The sequence below is a fragment of the Halichoeres trimaculatus genome, unplaced genomic scaffold (assembly GCF_033239565.1).
Source record: "Halichoeres trimaculatus isolate MK-OKI-2021-1 unplaced genomic scaffold, fHalTri1.1 fHalTri1_scaffold_2, whole genome shotgun sequence".
Lineage (NCBI taxonomy): Eukaryota > Metazoa > Chordata > Actinopteri > Labriformes > Labridae > Halichoeres > Halichoeres trimaculatus.
The window spans coordinates 36,722,251-36,741,267 of NW_027437180.1; the positions used below are offsets into that span (position 1 = coordinate 36,722,251).

General features: G+C 42.1%; 1 protein-coding gene across 7 annotated transcripts in view; it reads right to left on the reverse strand.

Moving 5' to 3' along the window:
* LOC141805198 (nucleosome-remodeling factor subunit BPTF-like) overlaps positions 1-19,017 on the reverse strand; it is a 77,072-nt gene that overhangs the window by 42,229 nt on the left and 15,826 nt on the right. For 5 of the 7 annotated variants that reach the window (XM_074690099.1, XM_074690061.1, XM_074690050.1 and 2 more), the window contains exons 6-15: positions 17,867-18,070; positions 17,003-17,188; positions 16,741-16,907; positions 14,065-14,244; positions 13,795-13,976; positions 13,529-13,660; positions 10,814-10,943; positions 10,554-10,689; positions 9,858-10,151; positions 6,311-8,288 (exon numbers count right to left, since the gene is read on the reverse strand). In XM_074690099.1, the coding sequence (XP_074546200.1) occupies positions 6,311-8,288; positions 9,858-10,151; positions 10,554-10,689; positions 10,814-10,943; positions 13,529-13,660; positions 13,795-13,976; positions 14,065-14,244; positions 16,741-16,907; positions 17,003-17,188; positions 17,867-18,070 (3,589 nt within the window). The remainder of the gene's footprint in view (positions 1-6,310; positions 8,289-9,857; positions 10,152-10,553; positions 10,690-10,813; positions 10,944-13,528; positions 13,661-13,794; positions 13,977-14,064; positions 14,245-16,740; positions 16,908-17,002; positions 17,189-17,866; positions 18,071-19,017) is intronic. The other 2 variants (XM_074690081.1, XM_074690090.1) reach the window with 2 other exon arrangements.

Consider the following 19,017-nt stretch of genomic DNA (forward strand, 5'->3'; position numbering starts at 1 on the left):
ACACGTCAGACAATAGATTGAGCAACACAAACACAACATGGTAGACCATGACGATCGTAATAACGCTACTGTTGTACTGTTTACACGGCAACAGTGTCAGCAGCATTTCAGTAAAACTCCACTCTAAAGGCTGTTTTCACCAGTTTGCGTTTACGGTTGGTTTAAGCGCGTGTTAACATGAGGCCGAAACACAACAAAACTTTTCAGTTTTACTCTGAAACAATCAGTGTATGGTTCGTTCTTTCGTTATTCTGTTTCTAAACAAAATTTAAAAAAAACGAAAAAACTGACTTGTGTATTTGTTTTTCTGTTTTAAAACCAAAACGGAAAAATGGAATAACAGAAAAACAGAAAAAACACTTATTGGTATACTTTAATTCTGTTTTTCCTAAATGCAGCTTCATTACTGATGAGAGAACGCTGGGCAAGAGAAATTAAGGTGCACAGCCGTTACGCATTAAATGAGTCAAAGCTCGCGGAACAGGTGAAAAATAGGGAAGGAAAAAAACTTGTTCATCTTCTCTGATGTTTCTTGGTTTATCTTAGAGCAGATCAGACAGCAGCAGACTGTGCTCTGACTGTCTCACTGAAACACACAGGAGTGCGCAGATGCGCGCAGAAAAGATGGAGTGGATCGTCAGCGATCTGTTACCTATAAAAAAAAGGTCAGGAACATGTCTGTATAAACCTTCAATGTGAGTTATTTGTCTAATTTTTATATAGAGATGTTCACATTCAATGTCAAAATATCACACAAAAAATTTTGACATAATGTTTTATTTTTCGTTTTTCTATTTTTAAAACCAGGACAGAAAAACGTGTTTTTTTTTTCGTTTTTTCTGTTTTTCCGTTTTGGTTTTAAAACAAAAGAACAATGATCCTAATGAAAAGCAACGTCAAAAACAACCTTGTCACCACCTGTGAACCAAGAGAAAAAACTTTAAACTAAAGTTATGACCCAGGTTTCTTTTAAAAAATGTGCTGCTGATGATGAATAAAATCAAAAGCCACTCAAGAAAAGTTAAGATAGAGGGAAGAAGACAGGGTTTGTGTTCCAGCAACTTAAAAAAGAAGGTTTATCAAATAAAAGCCAAACTAACCAAATAACAGCATTCATAAATGGAGTGTAGGATAAAAAGTCATAGTTAACTTCATTAAGTTTTCTCTTCTGATATCTTTTCCTTCTGTGAATCATCATTTCCAGAACAGCTGCTGTGACAATGACCTTGGCTGAAAGGACCCCGTCATTTTAAACACCATCTATGAAAACACAATAATCACGAGGCTGCGTGCGTAAGGGTTGGTAGATCCTCCCTCTCCCATGTGTCACCACAGGCGGTGAAACATCCCTGTGTTTCAGGGCTGGGTCACTGCGCAGAGCGAACATCCTGACACTTCTCTGACCACCAAATGATTCATGGCGACTTCGGAAATCTGAGGTCTGGTCAAAACAACCCCGAGGTCCTGGTGTGACACTGAGCTCAGAGCCACAGCGCGTCGCGGGGCCAAAGCCACGAACAGAAGACGCAATGAAGAAGAAATCAACAGGACATGACACCTATGAAACTGTTTCTGCATTCACAGAATGCAGACTTGGTGACTAAAAATACATGAGAAAAATGTTTTTATAGCTTTTGAGTTCACTCACATGAGGTCAAACACAAGCGGGAAAGCATAACAAACACGTTATATACTATTATTTGAACAATTACCCAAATATTTATCTCTGTTTTGCTCTTTTTGCTAAAAAAAAAAACTGAACATGTTCTGATTTTATTTTTTCCCTTGTTTGGTGACATCACCAGACGGCGCTGCTGTGTCCTTGGAGAGTTTTAAACACAGCTAATGTCTCATGCTCTGATTACCACAACCATGTGTGTTGGTTTCCATGTCATGGGAAACAGCTTATAAATGCACCCTGCCGTATCAGCAAACACACACAAATCCTCAACAAATATCTGGCAGAAAAAGCTCTTCACGGCCGGATACACAATCTCTGGCACAGCTTTGGGACGTAAATCAACTTTAGAGATGAAGAACTGAGAACACAAGGTTAGACTCTTCAGAGGACTCATTTTAGGTTATTTCATGAAATATGGAAACCACAGAAAGCTGCTAAAGCTCTAAATTTTCATTAAAGGTTCATTCAAGCACTGCAATGACTGAGTTTTTGTTGGATGTGTTTTAATAAACAAGGAAGTATAAAATGCTAAGACTGTCGGAGGCTAAATCACAAACCCCGTACTTTAAAAACACATTTAAATGATTAATTTCAGCTTTCTGTGTTGCAATTTCTCTTCCTTATGAGGTTTTATGTCCCTTAGTTAGCAGAGAGAAAGCAGCTGAATAAAATCATTTGACCTTATCTTTTCTAGATTCCATATTTCTGAATGAGTTTCCCACGTGCAGTGTTCGTTAGAGGTGTAAATGTACACGTATTTGTCGAAACCAAAAGCCAATGTGAATTTAAGGGCCACAAATTGTCGTAGTATCGATCTGTGGACTGTACCTTCTGATACTGGTACCGCATCTGCCTTCCAATAAGTCAATGGCATGCAACCACTCTGGTCTATAGGGGAGAACGGGGTAAGTTGAGCCTGTGGGTAAATTGACCCACCCCCTGTTTCTGGGAAACGGTACGCATCATTGGTCACATGACTCTGGATTTAGTTAGCCCGCCTCATTTCAAGCTCTCTGTGGTAAACAGAAACAAAAGTTGAAGTGTTGAGTAACTTTTAGTCTCCAAAAATAATTTTTTGCATATCGAAGTAAATTTTCAACATATTACAAATAATGAATATAAACTCAAAACAGTTTTAACTATATTCAAAAACATTCATCAAATGTGTTGCTGAACTATCGATGTATAAAACCATGTGAATCGCGTAGCGAGATATTAGCCTGAATTGCTAGGCTATGTTGTTTTTAACAAAATGGTGGCTGTGGGGTAAAGTGAGCCAAACTGCTAGGGGTAAATTGACCCAGTGATTTAACTTACCCCACAAAGAGGCCCAAAGTGTCAGAGGTAAAACGTGTTTAAGTTTAGTAATACATATTGATTTGTTTTTTGTTTTTGTTTTTTTTAAGTATGTGTAGCATTGTCGACAAGCTAGAACTCCGAGGAACTACAGCAGGAAGACAAACTGGGGCTCAAGACCCCTTGAGGAGATGCAGAGAGCAGCAACCGAAGTCCAGGGTGGAAAATCCATAAGAAAAGTGGCCACAGAGAGAAATATTGACAGGTCAACCTTGCACAGATCCCTAAAAAAGAAAAAGGGAAGGGAGGTGACAGTGGCAGGCTACAAAGGGACAGCGAACGCAAAGAGGGTCTTCACAGAGGAGATGGAGGAAGACCTTGCAAACCATGTGAAAAAACTGGCTGACCAGTTCCATGGCCTCACAGGGCGAAGAAATCCTGTGATCTAGCCCATGAAATGGCAGAGAAAAACAATATCCCTGTCCCCGCGAGCTGGAGAGCTAACCGTTCAGCAGGTAGTGTAGAAGAGATCACAATTCAACTCAGGTAAACAGTTGGTCGTGTAGCTAAACAGATTCTTAATAATATCCTTATTCTTTTAGGTCGAGATTGGTTCATCAACTTCAAAGAACGCTACCAAAAAAAGTCAAAAGGTCAACTTACCCCCATGTGGTTCAATTTACCCTTTGAGGTGGAGCAATGTACCCCTTAGCTGGGGCAATTTGAGCCACAAAGACCATTTTTTTTGACAGGTTATATTTCCATGACCAATCATTATAGATGTGGTCTAATTATTTCCATTGATGTGAGACATCATGAAATTAATGTACAAGTGTTGATTTCACTTCAATTTCATTTCCACTTGCCTACAGGTCAAACAATGTAAAAAGTGGCTCAGTTTACCCCGCTCTCCCCTATTATTGTTTTTCAAATTGAGCGCTCCCTTGTGGTCTGCCACGACTCTGAGTAACTTAGTTTTTTTTTATGGAACGTTAAAAAGCACAGGTTTGATGGGACTAACTCAGAACAAGATCCAGTCTTCTCATTAAGTCAGAGGATGACAGTGAGTAGGCCTACCTACATAAGCAGTAGCATTACAATACTGATGTGAGTTGTAATGCTGGGAATACACCAAGGGGACGTTTACAAAACAACGGTTTTGGGGTTTAACGCAAAAGTAGTCCCTCTCGTGCAGAAATTTGCTGGCCGGAGACGTGCGGACAAGCTGGTGGAAAAACGGGACCGCCTAGTGGTCGAAGTGCAGAAATACAGACATCTGTATGACTCTTTACACAGAGATCACCATGATAACCTAGTGGTAAATAACTCATGGTGTGAAATTGCAGCCACTTTCAGCAGAGAAGAGAAATTGGTTAAAATGACCTGGAAAGATGCTGGGACAGATATGTCATGTTGTAAACAAAGGTAAACTTCTTCGACTCCTGTTTAGTACCCCAGTAGATGTTTGTGATACATCGCCCCCTGCAGTTTGGGAATGGACACCAATGGACGCCACGTGGGGTGGTAAAAAGCATAAGAGCCATATGTGTTCACTCGTCTATCAACAAAATAAGCATCTTTTGATCCACTTCTGCACTTAACATTCACCAATACACCAGAAGATAAGCCCAACTCTACTTCAGTGGAGATCCACCAAAAGCTGCTTCTGGACAAGACAGTTATAGTGCCACCTACAGGCCTGGCATGCTTACTACAGTGGTTTTTTTTTTTTACTGCATTTCAGCATCTTTGGATGAAATGTTGTCGTGTAAATGGGGCCCAAATGTGTCTTCGGTTTGGCCCCCCTCCATTAAGTCACAACTGGGTACATCCGCTTACACTGGCTTCGTGTTCAGTCTGGCATTTTGCAAGACTTGCAAGACCAAATCCATCTGTTGACTCTTAGTCTGGTTCTGCTCATTATGTTGTTTTTTTTGTAGTCAAGCTAAACACAGTCTGATTTTTACACATTTCGTTTGATTTTGAAAGTCACTTGGTGATTCTAAGTAGTTTCTATGGTCGACTTCCTGTCCTGCTCCTATCGTAAATTAACACGCCACAGCTAGGGCATTCGGCAAAAATAGGAATGTAGCGCATATGCTGCAACCTGCTGAACTGCAACAGAGCGGATCCAGTAAAAGTGACCCATTGACTTGAATGGAAACCTGTCTGATCTGGCGCCATGAAGGAGTGCAGCCGGAACGTGAACGTGACACTTAAAGGGATAGTTCCGTTTTTTTGAAGTGGGGTTGTATGAGCTCTATGTGACCACTAAGGACATTAGATACAGTAGAAAGTTGTCTCCTCTCCCTCAGTAAGACACAAACTGTAATCAATGGTGACGAGGAAATAGACGCTAACAGGGACAGACGGTACCAAATTCAAAGGCTATTTTCTCTGCCTACAAGAACTAAAATCAAAAAGCAATACCAAAGTTTAAGAGTGCGATACATAAAATATTTTTTAAGTGCATTAAGTCTTCGGAAATATAAACATTTATCTGGACCTAACTAACTCATGTGTCCTTCCGCGCAGCGCTAGTGCGCTCCGTCCCCCCCCTCCTTCTCTCAGCTGTAAGGAAAGTAAACAAACTATGCTTCGAGCGCTGGATTTAGCCTCGTGTAAGTTTGATCAAGTATCATAATTCTTATGTTTGTACTCTTAGGATTGTGAGGCAGCGTAGGAAATTTAAAATGAGTGACTATGACAGCGACGATGAAGTTTCATTCACTTTGGAACCAAAAGGATACCTGTATGAACCGGAGCACACAGAGCTGCTACAGATGGAGACTGAAAGGAATACAGAGGAGACATCCTCTAACATAAATGTTTATATTTTCAAAGACTTAATGCACTTAAAAAATATTTTATGTATCGCACTCTTAAACTGTGGTATTACTTTTTGATTTTAGTTCTTGTAGGCAGAGAAAATAGCCTTTGAATTTGGTACCGTCTGTCCCTGTTAGCGTCTATTTCCCCGTCACCATCGATTAAAGTTTGTGTCTTACTGAGGGAGAGGAGACAACTTTCTACTATATCTAATGTCCTTAGTGGTCACAGAGCTCATACAACCCCACTTCAAAAAAACTGAACTATCCCTTTAACCCCAAGCTCTAATCCATGACACCAGCCCTACAAACTTGACACCCCCCCCCCCCGTCCACCTCTGGGTGTTTTCTGCTAACAGCTGAAGGCAAATCCAAATCTATTGAATGATTTTAACCAAGAAAACAAGTTTGGGACTGTGACAGCGGATAGGGGCGGTAGTAACTGATGAAAACTTTGCTTTCCTTCATGGATTTTGGTTTTATAGAGACATTAAGTTGTGCTTACCTCCAGGTGATCCCAAACGTGGGCCTGGGCGAAGGATAAGGCCAGATGTCCAGCGCTGGCTTGGCGTTGTAGCTAAAAATGGGGACCTCCCGGAAACCCCCTCGCCTTCCCAGCACCTTCAGGTCATCGTGTGGCAGTACGAAAATACTCTTGCGGTTGCTCTTGGTGACAAATTTGCGGTACGATGGGAGGGCAGTGTCTGAGCGCGTCTTTTTGGTGCGGGAGAACTTGAGGAGGCGAACGCGGCTTTTCGTTGATGAATAATCCTCGCGGCTTTCGGCAACTGTTGACACCGACGTTCCACCTTTAATGTCCGTCGTTGACCTGCTGATGGAGGCTGAGAGCCTCTCTTCTTCTGTCACTATTTCGCTCTGGCTGCTGTCAGACTGACCGTCAGAGGAGCTGATTTTTGTCACCGTTGTTTTCGTCATCGTCGTCAGAGTGGACACTGCGTTGCTCTCTGTAGTCCTCGTCTCTCCTGGTGAATCCATCCTCGTCTCTGTGGAGACTACCGTCGTCGTAGTCGTTGAGGTTGTCGTCACCTGGGTCGTGATGGTTTTTAGAGGATCTACAGTCCCGCTGTTGCTATTCTCCTCCGTGAAGTCGTCGCTCAGACTGGATTCCTCCGCCGAAGGAATAGGAGATGGTGCCATTCTGATGATTTTGACCGCCGGGCCGGGTTTGGTCTCTGTCGACTTGAACGGTGACGAGCTGTTGAGCTGTCGAGAGCTCTGCGTATTCTCTCCAAGCTTATCCACATTGTTCTCCAGCCGTATCACCTTCACTGGAGGTTCACAGTCCTGGTCTGGCTGCGCTGTTTTGCACTCTGGGCTCACTTCTTTCGCACCAACATCAATCAAACGGGCTACATCCCCGTTCACTAAAGGCTTCTGCTGCGGGACAACGGGCCCCTGATCCTCTACAGTTTCTACACTGTTCATCTTATGTTGTGTGCTGTTCGTTAGCACACCATTATTAGCGCTTACAGAGTTTCTCAAAATGCTCTCACTCCCCAAGCCATCATTACCGTTTACCTGAGGAAGAGGAGAAACCGGCTTGGGGGTTTTGACACCTTCAGTTCTACCTTTTCCAAAGTCTTCACTGTCCTGGTTTTCCTGTGGTCCTGTTCCATTTTTCTCTGTTCCTGAATGTACAGAGCTGAACCCCTCTGTGTTTTGCTGAATAAATTTAGAAGGAGGTGTGTTTTGACTGCTTTTTTGGTCAAGAACACCTGTGGAAGTCCTCATCGGGTCTAATTTTAACCGAGTATTTTCAGCATGTGCGGCCTCGGGATCATCTGATGACACCTTGGCTGTTTGAGTCCCCCCTGTGTTTGTTTGCTGCAGATCAGGTAGTTCCCCCCCCTCCTGCCCTGAACTGTCTGAATTTGTTTCTTTTGGCCCCATAGTTCTTTCCACCAAGTCTGCCTCCAGTCCCTGGGGCATGGAAGTGGTTTGTGGTGACGCTGAATGTTCACCTGTACCTGCGCTGCTGCTGTCTTTGGGTGTGGAGCCCAGAGTCGGAGAGGGAAGAGGAGGGAGAGGAGTGATATTCTCATCAGGAGAACGTTCAGACTGATTCTCTCGTCCTCCAGTGTTTCCTGACTCTGGAGTTTCTGTCGTCTCTGCTACTTTCACAGCGTCACCAAGTATGAGCTGTTTCTGAGTGAGCGTGTGGGGCCTGAGTGGCGACCGTGGCCGGACTGGAGTGTCCAGAGCCGCGGTTGAAGTGGATGAAGCTGGTGCAGGAGTGAGAGGATTGGAAGCGGACACACGCGGCCTCTGGCTCTCTTCGAGGATGTGCTGCTTCACTCGTCGCTCGAGCAAGCTGTCCAGCTTAGAGGCCTTGACTTTCTTCTTGTAGGCAACACGTGTGAGGAAGCCCTTGCTGACGTCCACGACGTCGTAGTTGAAGGGTCGCGAAGACTCGTCTGCAGATTCCTCCTTCATGGACGCCTTCTTTTCCTCTGAGCTGGACCCTGGACAGAAATTAAAACACTTTAATTTTGTGTTGATAAAAATAAAGCCCAAGTCCATAAATAATGATTATGTAGAATTAAGTGCGATAACACGAGAAAAAAAGTATTGAACACATCATGGAAAGGCTGTACACTTTGGCAAGGAAATGCACCATACCACCTGAAATCTGTCAGTAATTATTACTTGAACTTCCAATTAGTGCAAACCAACATCAGCTGGGCTAGAGCAAATTGATGGTCCTATACAAAAGGTTGTTTTTTCACCAAGCAGCTAAATACCACACACCTCATGATGGGTAAAGGCAAAGAGCTCTCTGAAGACATTCACAACCTGATTGTTGCTCAGCATCAGAATGGAACTGGTTACAGACTTATATCAAAGCACCTGAATATTCCAGTCAGCACCGTTGGGGCCATTATTCACAAGTGAAAGAAGCCCCACCTTACCATCAACAGGCCACGCACAGGAGCTCCTTGAAGATTTCTGACCAGGGAGTCAGAGAGATAGTCAGAAGAGTACTCAACGAGCCAAGGACCACCCTGAAAGTGCTCCAGAAAGACTTGGAGGCAGCAGGTACAATTGTTACAGAGAAAACAATAGGCAATGCACTCCACCACCATGGCCTCTATGGACGCTCAGCCTGCAAGACTCCATTCCTCAAGAAAAGGCGTGTTGAAGCTGGTTTAAAGTTTGCTAAACAGCATCTTGACAAGCCTGTAGAATACTGGGAGAATGTTGTCTGGTCAGATGAGACCAAAACTGAACTTTTGGGCTGTCATACTACAGACCATGTTTGGAGGAGAAATGGCTCTGCACATCAGCCAAAAAACACTACACCAACAGTGAAGTTTGGAGGTGGAAGCATCATGGCATGGGGTTGTTTCTCATCTCATGGTGTTGGCAAACTTCTTATAATTGATGGAGCAATGAATGGAGCCATGTATGGGGAAATTCTTGATCTGAATCTGCTGCCATCCACCAGGATGATGAAGATGAGACGTGGCTGGACCTTCCAGCAGGACAACCATCCAAAGCACAAAGGTGCGCAAAGTTGACTCTCAAATGGTTTCAAGAACAGAAAATCAATCTGTTAGAATGGCCTAGTCAATCACCTGACTTCAATCCAGTTGAACATTTGTGGAAAGAAGTAAAGAAAAGGGTTCACCAGAGGGCACCAAAGAAAATTCCAGATTTAAAGACAATCTGTGCAGAGGAATGGGCCAAAATCACACCTGAGCAGTGTGGGCCATTAGTTCAAACATACAAGAAGCTTCTGGAAGCTGTCATTGCAAACAAAAGCTTCTCCACTAAGTATTAGATGAGTCTCAGTTATTGTGTTCAATACTTTATTCCTGTGTTATCGTACTTAATTCCACTTAATCATTATTTATGGACCTGAACGTTGTGATTTCTTTTCATGTGTGGATTATTTGAGTTAATACAAATGTCTGGGAGAGATTTTGTTTGAATTGCATCTTTGGAAAAAAATGTGATGAGAAAAAAGTTGACACGTTTAATACTTATTTTCCCCACTGTATTTCAACTTGATGCGTCACACTCTGTCTTACTTTGCTCTTCTTCTGATGGTGGCTCTGCAGGGTCAACTTCCATCTTCTCTGGCGACAGTTCTTCAGACTTCTCTCTGGAATCCGATTGGTCTTTCTTTTCCTCTGCTTTCCTCTCACCAGACTCCAAATCTTCAACAGACGTCAGACGATCTGCTGCAGGCTCAGGGAGGATGGAGGATTCTTGATCCTTGGACTCACTGCTAACAGCTTCTGAAGACGCCTGAGCATCTGGTGCGGCTACGCTGGGTCGTCTGCTCAAGTCGAGAAGGGTGCATTTTTTGCCAAGTTTGGCGTCTTTGGAAAAAAAAAACACAAGCAAGCAACAAATGCATGTGAAGACTTCATAAATTGGAGTTAATCTGCAGAGTTAATATTTGAAATTGTAGAAGTTTACGATTAAAAATGAATTCATTCATTGTGGTTTTAATTAACTTCAGCCAAATGTAGAAAAAAACTTTCAAATATTTCAAAGAAGCAATCTGAGATGATCTTTTACAGCTTTTGGCAATCCCCGCTCATTAATCACTGATATCAAAGGAGAGCTTTGATTCATTGTTCGCTACCGAAACACACAATGACATAGTAGAGATAACTCAATGCTAATTTAGCGTCACAATCAAAGAGACTCAAATTAGGAAAAAACAAGAGTTGATGCCAAAAAAACAAATGATTCAGAGTCACATTATTAAGCCCGACCTTCTAGCTCTTTGCGGTAGTTGGCGTTGGTGTTGCCGGGAAGCCTGGGGACAAATCGTTGCACGTATGTTTTGCTGATCCAGCTCCAGCCCCCGTAGCCTGTTACACGATACTCCTCGCCTTTCTGCTTCCACACCTTCATGCACAATAAGAAAGTAATGATCAAATGAGAAGAGTCAAATTAAATGTCCTGACATGTTCATTCATCAATGTGTGAGAGTAGTAAACATTATTCAACACTCAAAGATGTGTCTCATCACCTGATGTTTGATAGGGAAGGTGTATTTGACCCAGGTCGCCTGCTGCATCGTCTCCTCATCCTCCAGCTTCTTCTCCCTCTTCTTCACTTTCTCTTTTTCCTCGCGCTCCATCGCTGTCATACGGTTTAACCTGGAAATGTGTTTGTCAACTGTTTCAGTAATGATGAAAATTATCAGAAAGAAACAACAGAAAAAGATGCTGAAAAGATGCTGTCTGTTTGGCACAGTGACACCTGTGGCCAGAACTGGTAGTGTTTTCATAGTCTTTGGCGCCATCATCCACTGTTATAAATATGTGACTCTTGCAAAGGCATGCTTTAGTTTTGGGAGTAAATCTTCTTTTAAAATCTACTTTCCTTTGTTCAAGACTACTTTTCCCAGAATGCAAAGTCTGGAGGTTACGTTCAGTTTGAAGTTGTATAATACAGTCTCTACAGTTTCATTTAGCAGACGGGGATTCACTAAGAGCTGGGTCTGAGACCTTCTGACTCATTCTCCCCCTGAGGACAAAGAGAAGAAGGCTCAGATTAAGGGCCTAAGTGTTCCCTGAACAGATAAGTTTTCAGACATCTGTTAAAGTAGAAAGGGACTCTGTGGATCGTATAGCACAACAGAGGAGAAGAGTCTGGCTAGAGATTTGGAGCCGCGCTGGGCTGGGAGCACCAGGCGTCTTTCACAAGCAGAGCGTAGTGGGCGAGAAGGAGACTAGACCTGGATGAGGGACCCCACGTAGGCAGGAGCCGTTCTTGCTAATGTTTTGTAAGCCAGAAGAAAAGCTTTGAGTTTGATTCGAGTTTGAAGTAGGGATGTCCCAATCACGTTTTTTTGCTCCCGATCCGATTACGATTTTTTTATTTTGAGAATCTGCCAATCCCGATATTCCCCATTCCGATCTTTCAGCAATGCATTAGGAAAAAAGAAAAAAGAAACTCCTACAAGTTGTCCTTTGAGTTTTTTTTTTTAATTTAAATGAAGGTATCATTCTAGCCAACATGGATATAGCTTTTTTTTCTCCACTTAGTGCAGCACTGGATCAACATAATAAAACCAAAGCTTCTCAGTGGTGCACCACAAGATAACCTTGTATGTGTGTGACAATAAGGTTGCAATTTCTTGTTTGCAATTTTGTTGTACTTGTTATAATGACAAATAAAGTTATATTCTAAAATGAATGATGATGATTATACACATTTTAATTAAAAACAAGAACTAAGGCCCCAGGCTTTTTCTGATTCCCTCTCCCCTGATCTCTGATCGTTAAAAAATGCCCTGATCAGCCTCGATTCTGATCACGTGATCAGATTGGGACATCCCTAGTTTGAAGTGTAGTTAAGTGAATGTTTAGTGAAAGCACCATGCTTTGAGACATGTCGGTTAGGTGTGGGGAAAATATCGATTCACATAAGTATCTAGATTTTTTTGTTCAAAAATGGATTCTTTTTAAAATTTAAATCTGTCAATTCGGTCTTTGTTTGTAAACTGGGTTGGAAAAAAAGTTACCGCTTTTCTCCAGCAGAGGGAAAAGTCACCCAGATCCTGTGAATGAATCCTAAAATCTGACTCACATGTGATGTACATTTATAAGGAAAACATGGCTCCTGATTTAGTCTTCAGAAATCATCATCATCAACTTTTCACATGGTCTGGTGTTAAATAAAGCAAACAGGAAGTAGCAAAATTCAGAAATATAGAAGAATCTCAATCAAAAATCAATTGGTATAGCAAAAATCTTGAGGAATCCGCCCCAGTGCCCATAATGTGTAACATTAGTGAATCCTGGTTTTGTCCTGCCAGTCATCTACCAATCAGAGCTAACGTAACCTCACTCTTCATTTTATTGATAGACTCTCAACTTTGACTGGACCACTGCAGAATAACTGCTGACTGTGCTTTAGCGGGCTTTAGCTCATACTCTATCACTCCTATTTAGCTTACTTCTTCTCTGACGTCCATTTTCCAGCTCAAGTGTCCAACATTAACACAAAATAAATCACAGAAATCCTTTTCTTTTTGAGGAAGAGGACAGATCTCGCTTCTCACTGCTAAACTTTGCCAGCCACGCGATCTGTCATCAAAGGGACTGTAAACTGATTCATGTCCTCCCAGGAAAATCCTGCCGGACCACAGACTCTTAGAAATAGCATTTAGAAGTTACACATTTTTGTGTTGATAATCTCATTTTAAATCATGGATTATAACCAAATGTTTAAAATTGAGATTATTTCAAGATCACTTATAAAGGTCTCGTCTTCACTTTGCTTTTCTGACCCGCACTGCTGACGTCTCTTACTCACAGTCCAGTCACACACACACAGAAACACACACATCCTGATTCTAACCTTCAGAAATGTTGGACAATCTCCTCTTTAAAGGGCTCGTGTGGTGTAGAAGCAGTAGTAGCGGCAGAGGTGGGTGGCACTGGTAGTGGACTTGCAGTATAAATATTATGCCTCACAGCTCGGGTGGGCCTTTTGATCTGATTTGGTTATGATCTTCTCGGCTTGCTCCGCTGACTGCACAACCCACTGTGTACGTGCTCTCAAAGCTTGTTTGGGTTTTCTTACCTTTTTGATGTGTTTGAATGTTTCACATTGAAACTGAGCTGCTGGAGGGATCCTACAATGATTTTATGTGTCTGAAAAATGTATCAGTGTGTGCAGATTTAAAGATAAAGTACATCCAAAAAAGTGTGTGAATACTTTACGAAGTGTGTACCTTGTGTGGCCGAGTGAGTCCTTCCAGACGGGCAGCATAGCCACAGGTTTGATGGCACACTCCAGGATGGCCAGAGCGAGAGCAAACTCTCTGGCTTTACTGCACATCTGAACAGCTTTGATCCAGTTGGTCCTAAAAGACGAAGGAAGCAACATTCAAAAGCTGCTCATTCCACTCCTGGCTCTTTTACTTTCAGGAAACATTAAGTTTAGTAAACACAAACAAAACAAGGATCAAAATTTCAATCCCAGTGCCTGACTCTGTACCTGTGTGAGGCCCAGTTGGGGTGCATAAAAGGAGCTGGGACATTGTTCTCTAACTGGATGATGGTGAGTCTCAGTGTGGAGATGGTCAGAACCTTGGAGCCATAAATAGACCCGTTCCACTTAAACTCTCCTGCTGGTGTCATGCAGAACTTGTGAGAAAGGTGCCGCCTTTTGTCGTGGTCCTAAAAGAATGAAATCAAAGCAGGTTTTAATCAGAAGAGTTAACACTTTGTTTGGAAAGTTGAGTTTCATGTTTTGTGTTCTGCTTGCCTCTCTGTGCTGGTGTTTATTGAGGGCCACGGCGTTGGAGCTGTACTGGTTGTGATAGACGCGATATTTCCCCTCCTGGCCGAGCTTGAAGAACTGGCTGAGCGTCCCCTTCATCACGACGTCTTTGCTGCTACGTGTGCTAACGCGGGTGACGTCGCCCTGTGCATTTACAACCAGCACCTGAAGGGAAAGAGGAAAATAAGTCATTTTACTTCAAAATGTTTTGAACAGAGTCCTTGAGTTAAATCAGGGGTGTCAAAACAAAGAGGGCCAAGTTTAGTTTTGAGAAAACGACCAAGGGCAGGCAGCTCATCCTTGTCCCATCATCACAGACTTGCTAAATAAAACCTCACCTGTCCCTCAGATGTCTCTTGATACAAGATGATAAGTGGTGAGTGTTAGTGCGTAAACATCAGCAAACTCTGCTTCTGACCAAGGAACACGTTCTCCACTAGGGGGCAATGTGGGGAAAATATATCAGGATGTTCTTATGGCAGGATTAGGATCCGGATTGTTTGTCATAATCAGATTAGCGCTGTTAGGTGATTAAAAAATAATCTAATTAGTTAGAGGATTTCTAATTAATTAATCTAATTAATTGCATTTTAATCTCCTATCTGCCTAAGTTCTCAAAATAAAGAGTTTGAATTCTAAGACATTAGAAAATTGTAACTAATCAAATGAATAAACGAAGAGGGGAAGATTTGTAAGTCCACATTTTTTTCAACTGGCCAATATAAAAATGTCCGTGTTCACTGCCATTGACGATTGCAACTGTTTACTGTGTTTGTAGAAGTAAATCATGTTTTTCAGCAGGAGGTGGTGGGGTCTGGTGGAGCTTATCAATCAAAATCCTGCTCATCAATCAGGGTTCCTACAGCTCAAGCCAAGTTAAATTTAAGACTATTTAAGACTTTTTTAAGCCGTTTGAAATCAAATTTAAGACCAAGTCGACAACGAACCACAATTGAAACAAACAAAACAAAATAAAAACACCACATGATCTACCTGCGTGAGAGGCCATTTTGACCCAATGTTTATTTCAAATAAAACATCACTTTTTGTTTTCTTTTCAACCCCATTTTACAGCTTTATGCCTATTTTGCCCCCCATTCATCGTTTTTTGGCCACTGTCAGAAACATTTTTGGAATTTTTATATGTTTTTTTTACATTAAATTTTCAATTTAATTTCCAATTTTACTGCCATAATCAGTTTTCCTAAGCCACTTTTGGAATTTTTTTTGCCAGTTTTTCAGCTTTTTTTTCCCTCTCCAGGCACTGCAGTTAAAACCAAGACATGCGTCTGCTCTGAAAGATCCTGGCGCAGCCACATCACTGATTTGTTAGTTCTGCTTTTGTGATTACACAATGTTGCCATGACAATAAATCAGTGAATTCTTTTTGAAAAATAGATACATTTTGCTAAATATTATTTTAGTTCAATCTCACATAAATCTTATTAATGTGATTAGATTTTTAAGACTTTTGAAAATTGGATTTAAGACATTTTAATGCCAATTAAGGCCTTATTTTTAGAATTATGAATTCAATGCCTTTTAAGACTTTTCAAGGATCCGCAGGAACCCTGATAAACTACTGTGGGTGAGAGCGGTGTGCTCTTTGGATGAGAGCTCATCATGGATATGAGGAGAAGATGTGAGATGACAGAGACATAGAGAGACGCAAGTCAGAAAAGTTCAGGCAGCTCACGCTCCAACTGACGATGTGTTGCAGTAGTTCAGAAAGAAGAGGTACTATAGTGGGAAAAGATGACGGAGATCACGTAGAATATCAAAGGATGGAGCTAACCCTAACCCGAGATGAACATGATCCAAAAAAAGTATGTTTTTCAGAAAGAGCGACATAAAAGAAGAGAGTCCACTCTTCTTTGGTAGTTTTGGTGTTCACATAGTCAGAGAAAACAATGATATTAGGGTCTTGAAAGATCGTTCAAGATGCTCTGAAAATGGCTGGTGGCCAATGAGTTAATCACGTTAATTTTCATACCACATCTAACTAAAGTGAACGCCCTAATTCAGATATTGTGTCCTGAACAATTTTTCTGCTCTATTTTATCACTTTACTCTAGTATTTCTATCTTTTAATGTTTGTATTTTGAACTCTTATATTTCCACATCATGATAAATACATTCATGTAAAGGCGTCAGCTGTAAGAGTTCTTCAGTTTCTCGAGAATTTCAGTGCAATAATCAATACTCTGAAGACAAAAGCTAGGGGCCGTATGGAAATAGACCTCTTGCCTGACTCTGGACATGCCTGTGTAAAGTATGGATGGGCATTTTAAGCAAAAGAGTTATTCTCAATCAATATTGGAGCGTCTCCTTGCTCTAGTTTTGGCTGTAAATCCTCCAGCCTGTTCACTTCTGGTCTCCGTTCATCATGTTTGTTTGTTGCCGTAGTCAAGTTAAACACGATCTGGTTTGGACATGGTTTGTCTTATTTTGAAAGTCATTGGGCATCTTAGGTAATTTCCGTAACTTCCTGTCCTGCTCAACCTGTTATTTCCTGTGAATCTGATGTGTGACAGCTGGCTACTACGAATCATTACGTTAGAAACGATTGCCCATCCCGAGTGTAAAGCCCTGTGTTGACCTGCTCTATAAAGACACACTGTGATTGGCTGAAATCCTTATCATCCACTACGATTCTGTCACCTCTTTGCCCTCTCTGAAGCCCCTGTTGGCTTCGTGAACGGCGGCAGCCACCTGTTGACTCTTCAGCTGGCTGAGCTTGCTGTCCGGGTTCCTCAGCCGGGTCACCATGCGAGTGCCTGAGGACTTTTTACCGCTGAGGCCTGTCGGGTCGCCGTCTTTGCTGTCTCCTGAAAACACAAAACAAGATTCAGTCAACTGACAAAGTCATATTATCCACAGATGTAATATGATATATGTGGTTATGAGGTTTGTTTTATCTGACCTGTGTCATCGAGGCTCGCCATGGACGACTGAGAGGACCTGTCAGCCAAGTCTGGAGGTTCAGGTCCTCGGGGTTGAAGCCCAGTTCCCATGCTGCTGTTGCTGTTCTCCTCGTTGGTGTGGGAAAGCTGGCTCAGGCTGGGGACGCCGTCACCGCTGACAGGGACCGAGTCTGATGACGGGGTTTCTGCAACACACATAGATAAGGTGAGTTCTCCTTCACCAATGTGAGCCAAGAAATGACGCATCAGCGCTGCTCACAGCAACCAAAGCAAAGCAGGGTCCACCAGAAACATTCCTGTGGCACTTCAGCTGTAGGCAAGGCTGTGGCTCCCTCTGCTGACGACTCATGCATAATGCATGCATTAAGACTCTGGGTTAAATGAAGGGATGGCTCCAACAAGGTGTTTGCACACATGATCACACAGACCACAACAATAAAAAGTGACGTGCAGCCATGATGGATGATGAAGAACACTTTGTTGAGGGTAGCATCTTTGTTTAATAATCAGCGTGTCTACTTCAAGCAAGCAGCAGAAGCTTTTCTCAGACTGAAGGTGCTGTTTCACATCAACTTGGACTGAACGCCTTCTGATAGCAAATCAATTGATGCATCATTTGATTTGGAAGCTCAGGAGCAAAATGTCTGAAAGTGTTCAGAGGCTGAGTTGTTCCACACAGAAGCCAGCGTACGAAATGAGAGCCACATGCAAAGCTGCAAACGGTTTTATCAAAGACGGCGTGTGTGGTAGAACATCCAAGCCACAGGTGATGTTAGGGATGTCTGTGCAGCTGCAGGCTGCGGTAACAAACACAAAGCTTTGTAAGCGCAATGAGGTCGACCCTGAAGTATATCCTCGAATACCTTTGGTGCAGTTTGAGACTTCCACATGGGAACCTCCCCCTATCAGAGCCTCTAAGATGGACGCTTTTGGCTTTGGCGCCTCAGGTCTAACGCTCGCAGAGGAGGGGCTGGTTTGTGGTGCAGCAGAGTTTTCTGGAGGCACAGGTCCGTCTGAGATGCTACTGCCACTACTGCCTTCGTGGCCAGAGGGTGGAGCTTCAACAGCTACAGATGAACAGCAGCGATGTAAATATAAACTTGAGTTACGCACACAAATATCACAAAGCTACATATTCCTCTTTTATAATGTTTCCTAGCATGTGGGGTGACTTAGAATTGCTTATTGAGTGATTCTATAATCTATAATGTCCATATATACTTGTCGATTTTACTAAGTTTTAATTTCAAGCAATGACCAATTTCACAGTGGGTCATTTGGGTGATAATTCAATTTCATTTAATACAGAAAGCTAACAGGTTCCATAATTTATTAAGTTAAAAAATGCAAATCATGTGTTGGAAATTGCAGTTTTTGTGCTGTTTGATTTGTCAAATGTCAAGTTTGCTCCTCAAAATTAACACTAGAATACATGTTTGTATTATTTTCACTATCATTTTTTTAGATAATTATTCAAACATAAAAAAGTTGTTTAAAAAAATATTTTAATAACATATATCGATTAAATAGTTCACTCTGTGTGTGTCTGAGAAATCTGTGTCAACCGTGTTACCCATTGAAAAAAAGTCCCTATAAATCAGCAACAGTTTGCTCCAAAGTCACATGACTTAAATCAGTTAAAGTCACATCCTTTTTGGTGGGAACCATGAAGGAAGTGTTGCATATTTTAACTCCTCCTCATCAATATTTCATCAGAATGATTGTCTGTACATGGGGCCCATTAAATGATTGTCAACTGTGTTACCAATATTTTCTGCTGTTCTTACTAAAGATGTTAAAAAATATCAAACTGTGAAGAAAATGCACAGAAATATGAGGTGATGGAGGTCAGGTGGTGACATGTTCAAGGTTTGCAGTTAGCACTGGGGATAGACCCATTATCGGCCGTGCCAGTATTTGGCATTTTGAGGCACCGTTTACACGGAGACTCCCGCAACGATTCTTCCTTTGCGTTTTCAAAAGCCACCCGCGTTTACATGAGGACGGCGTGAAA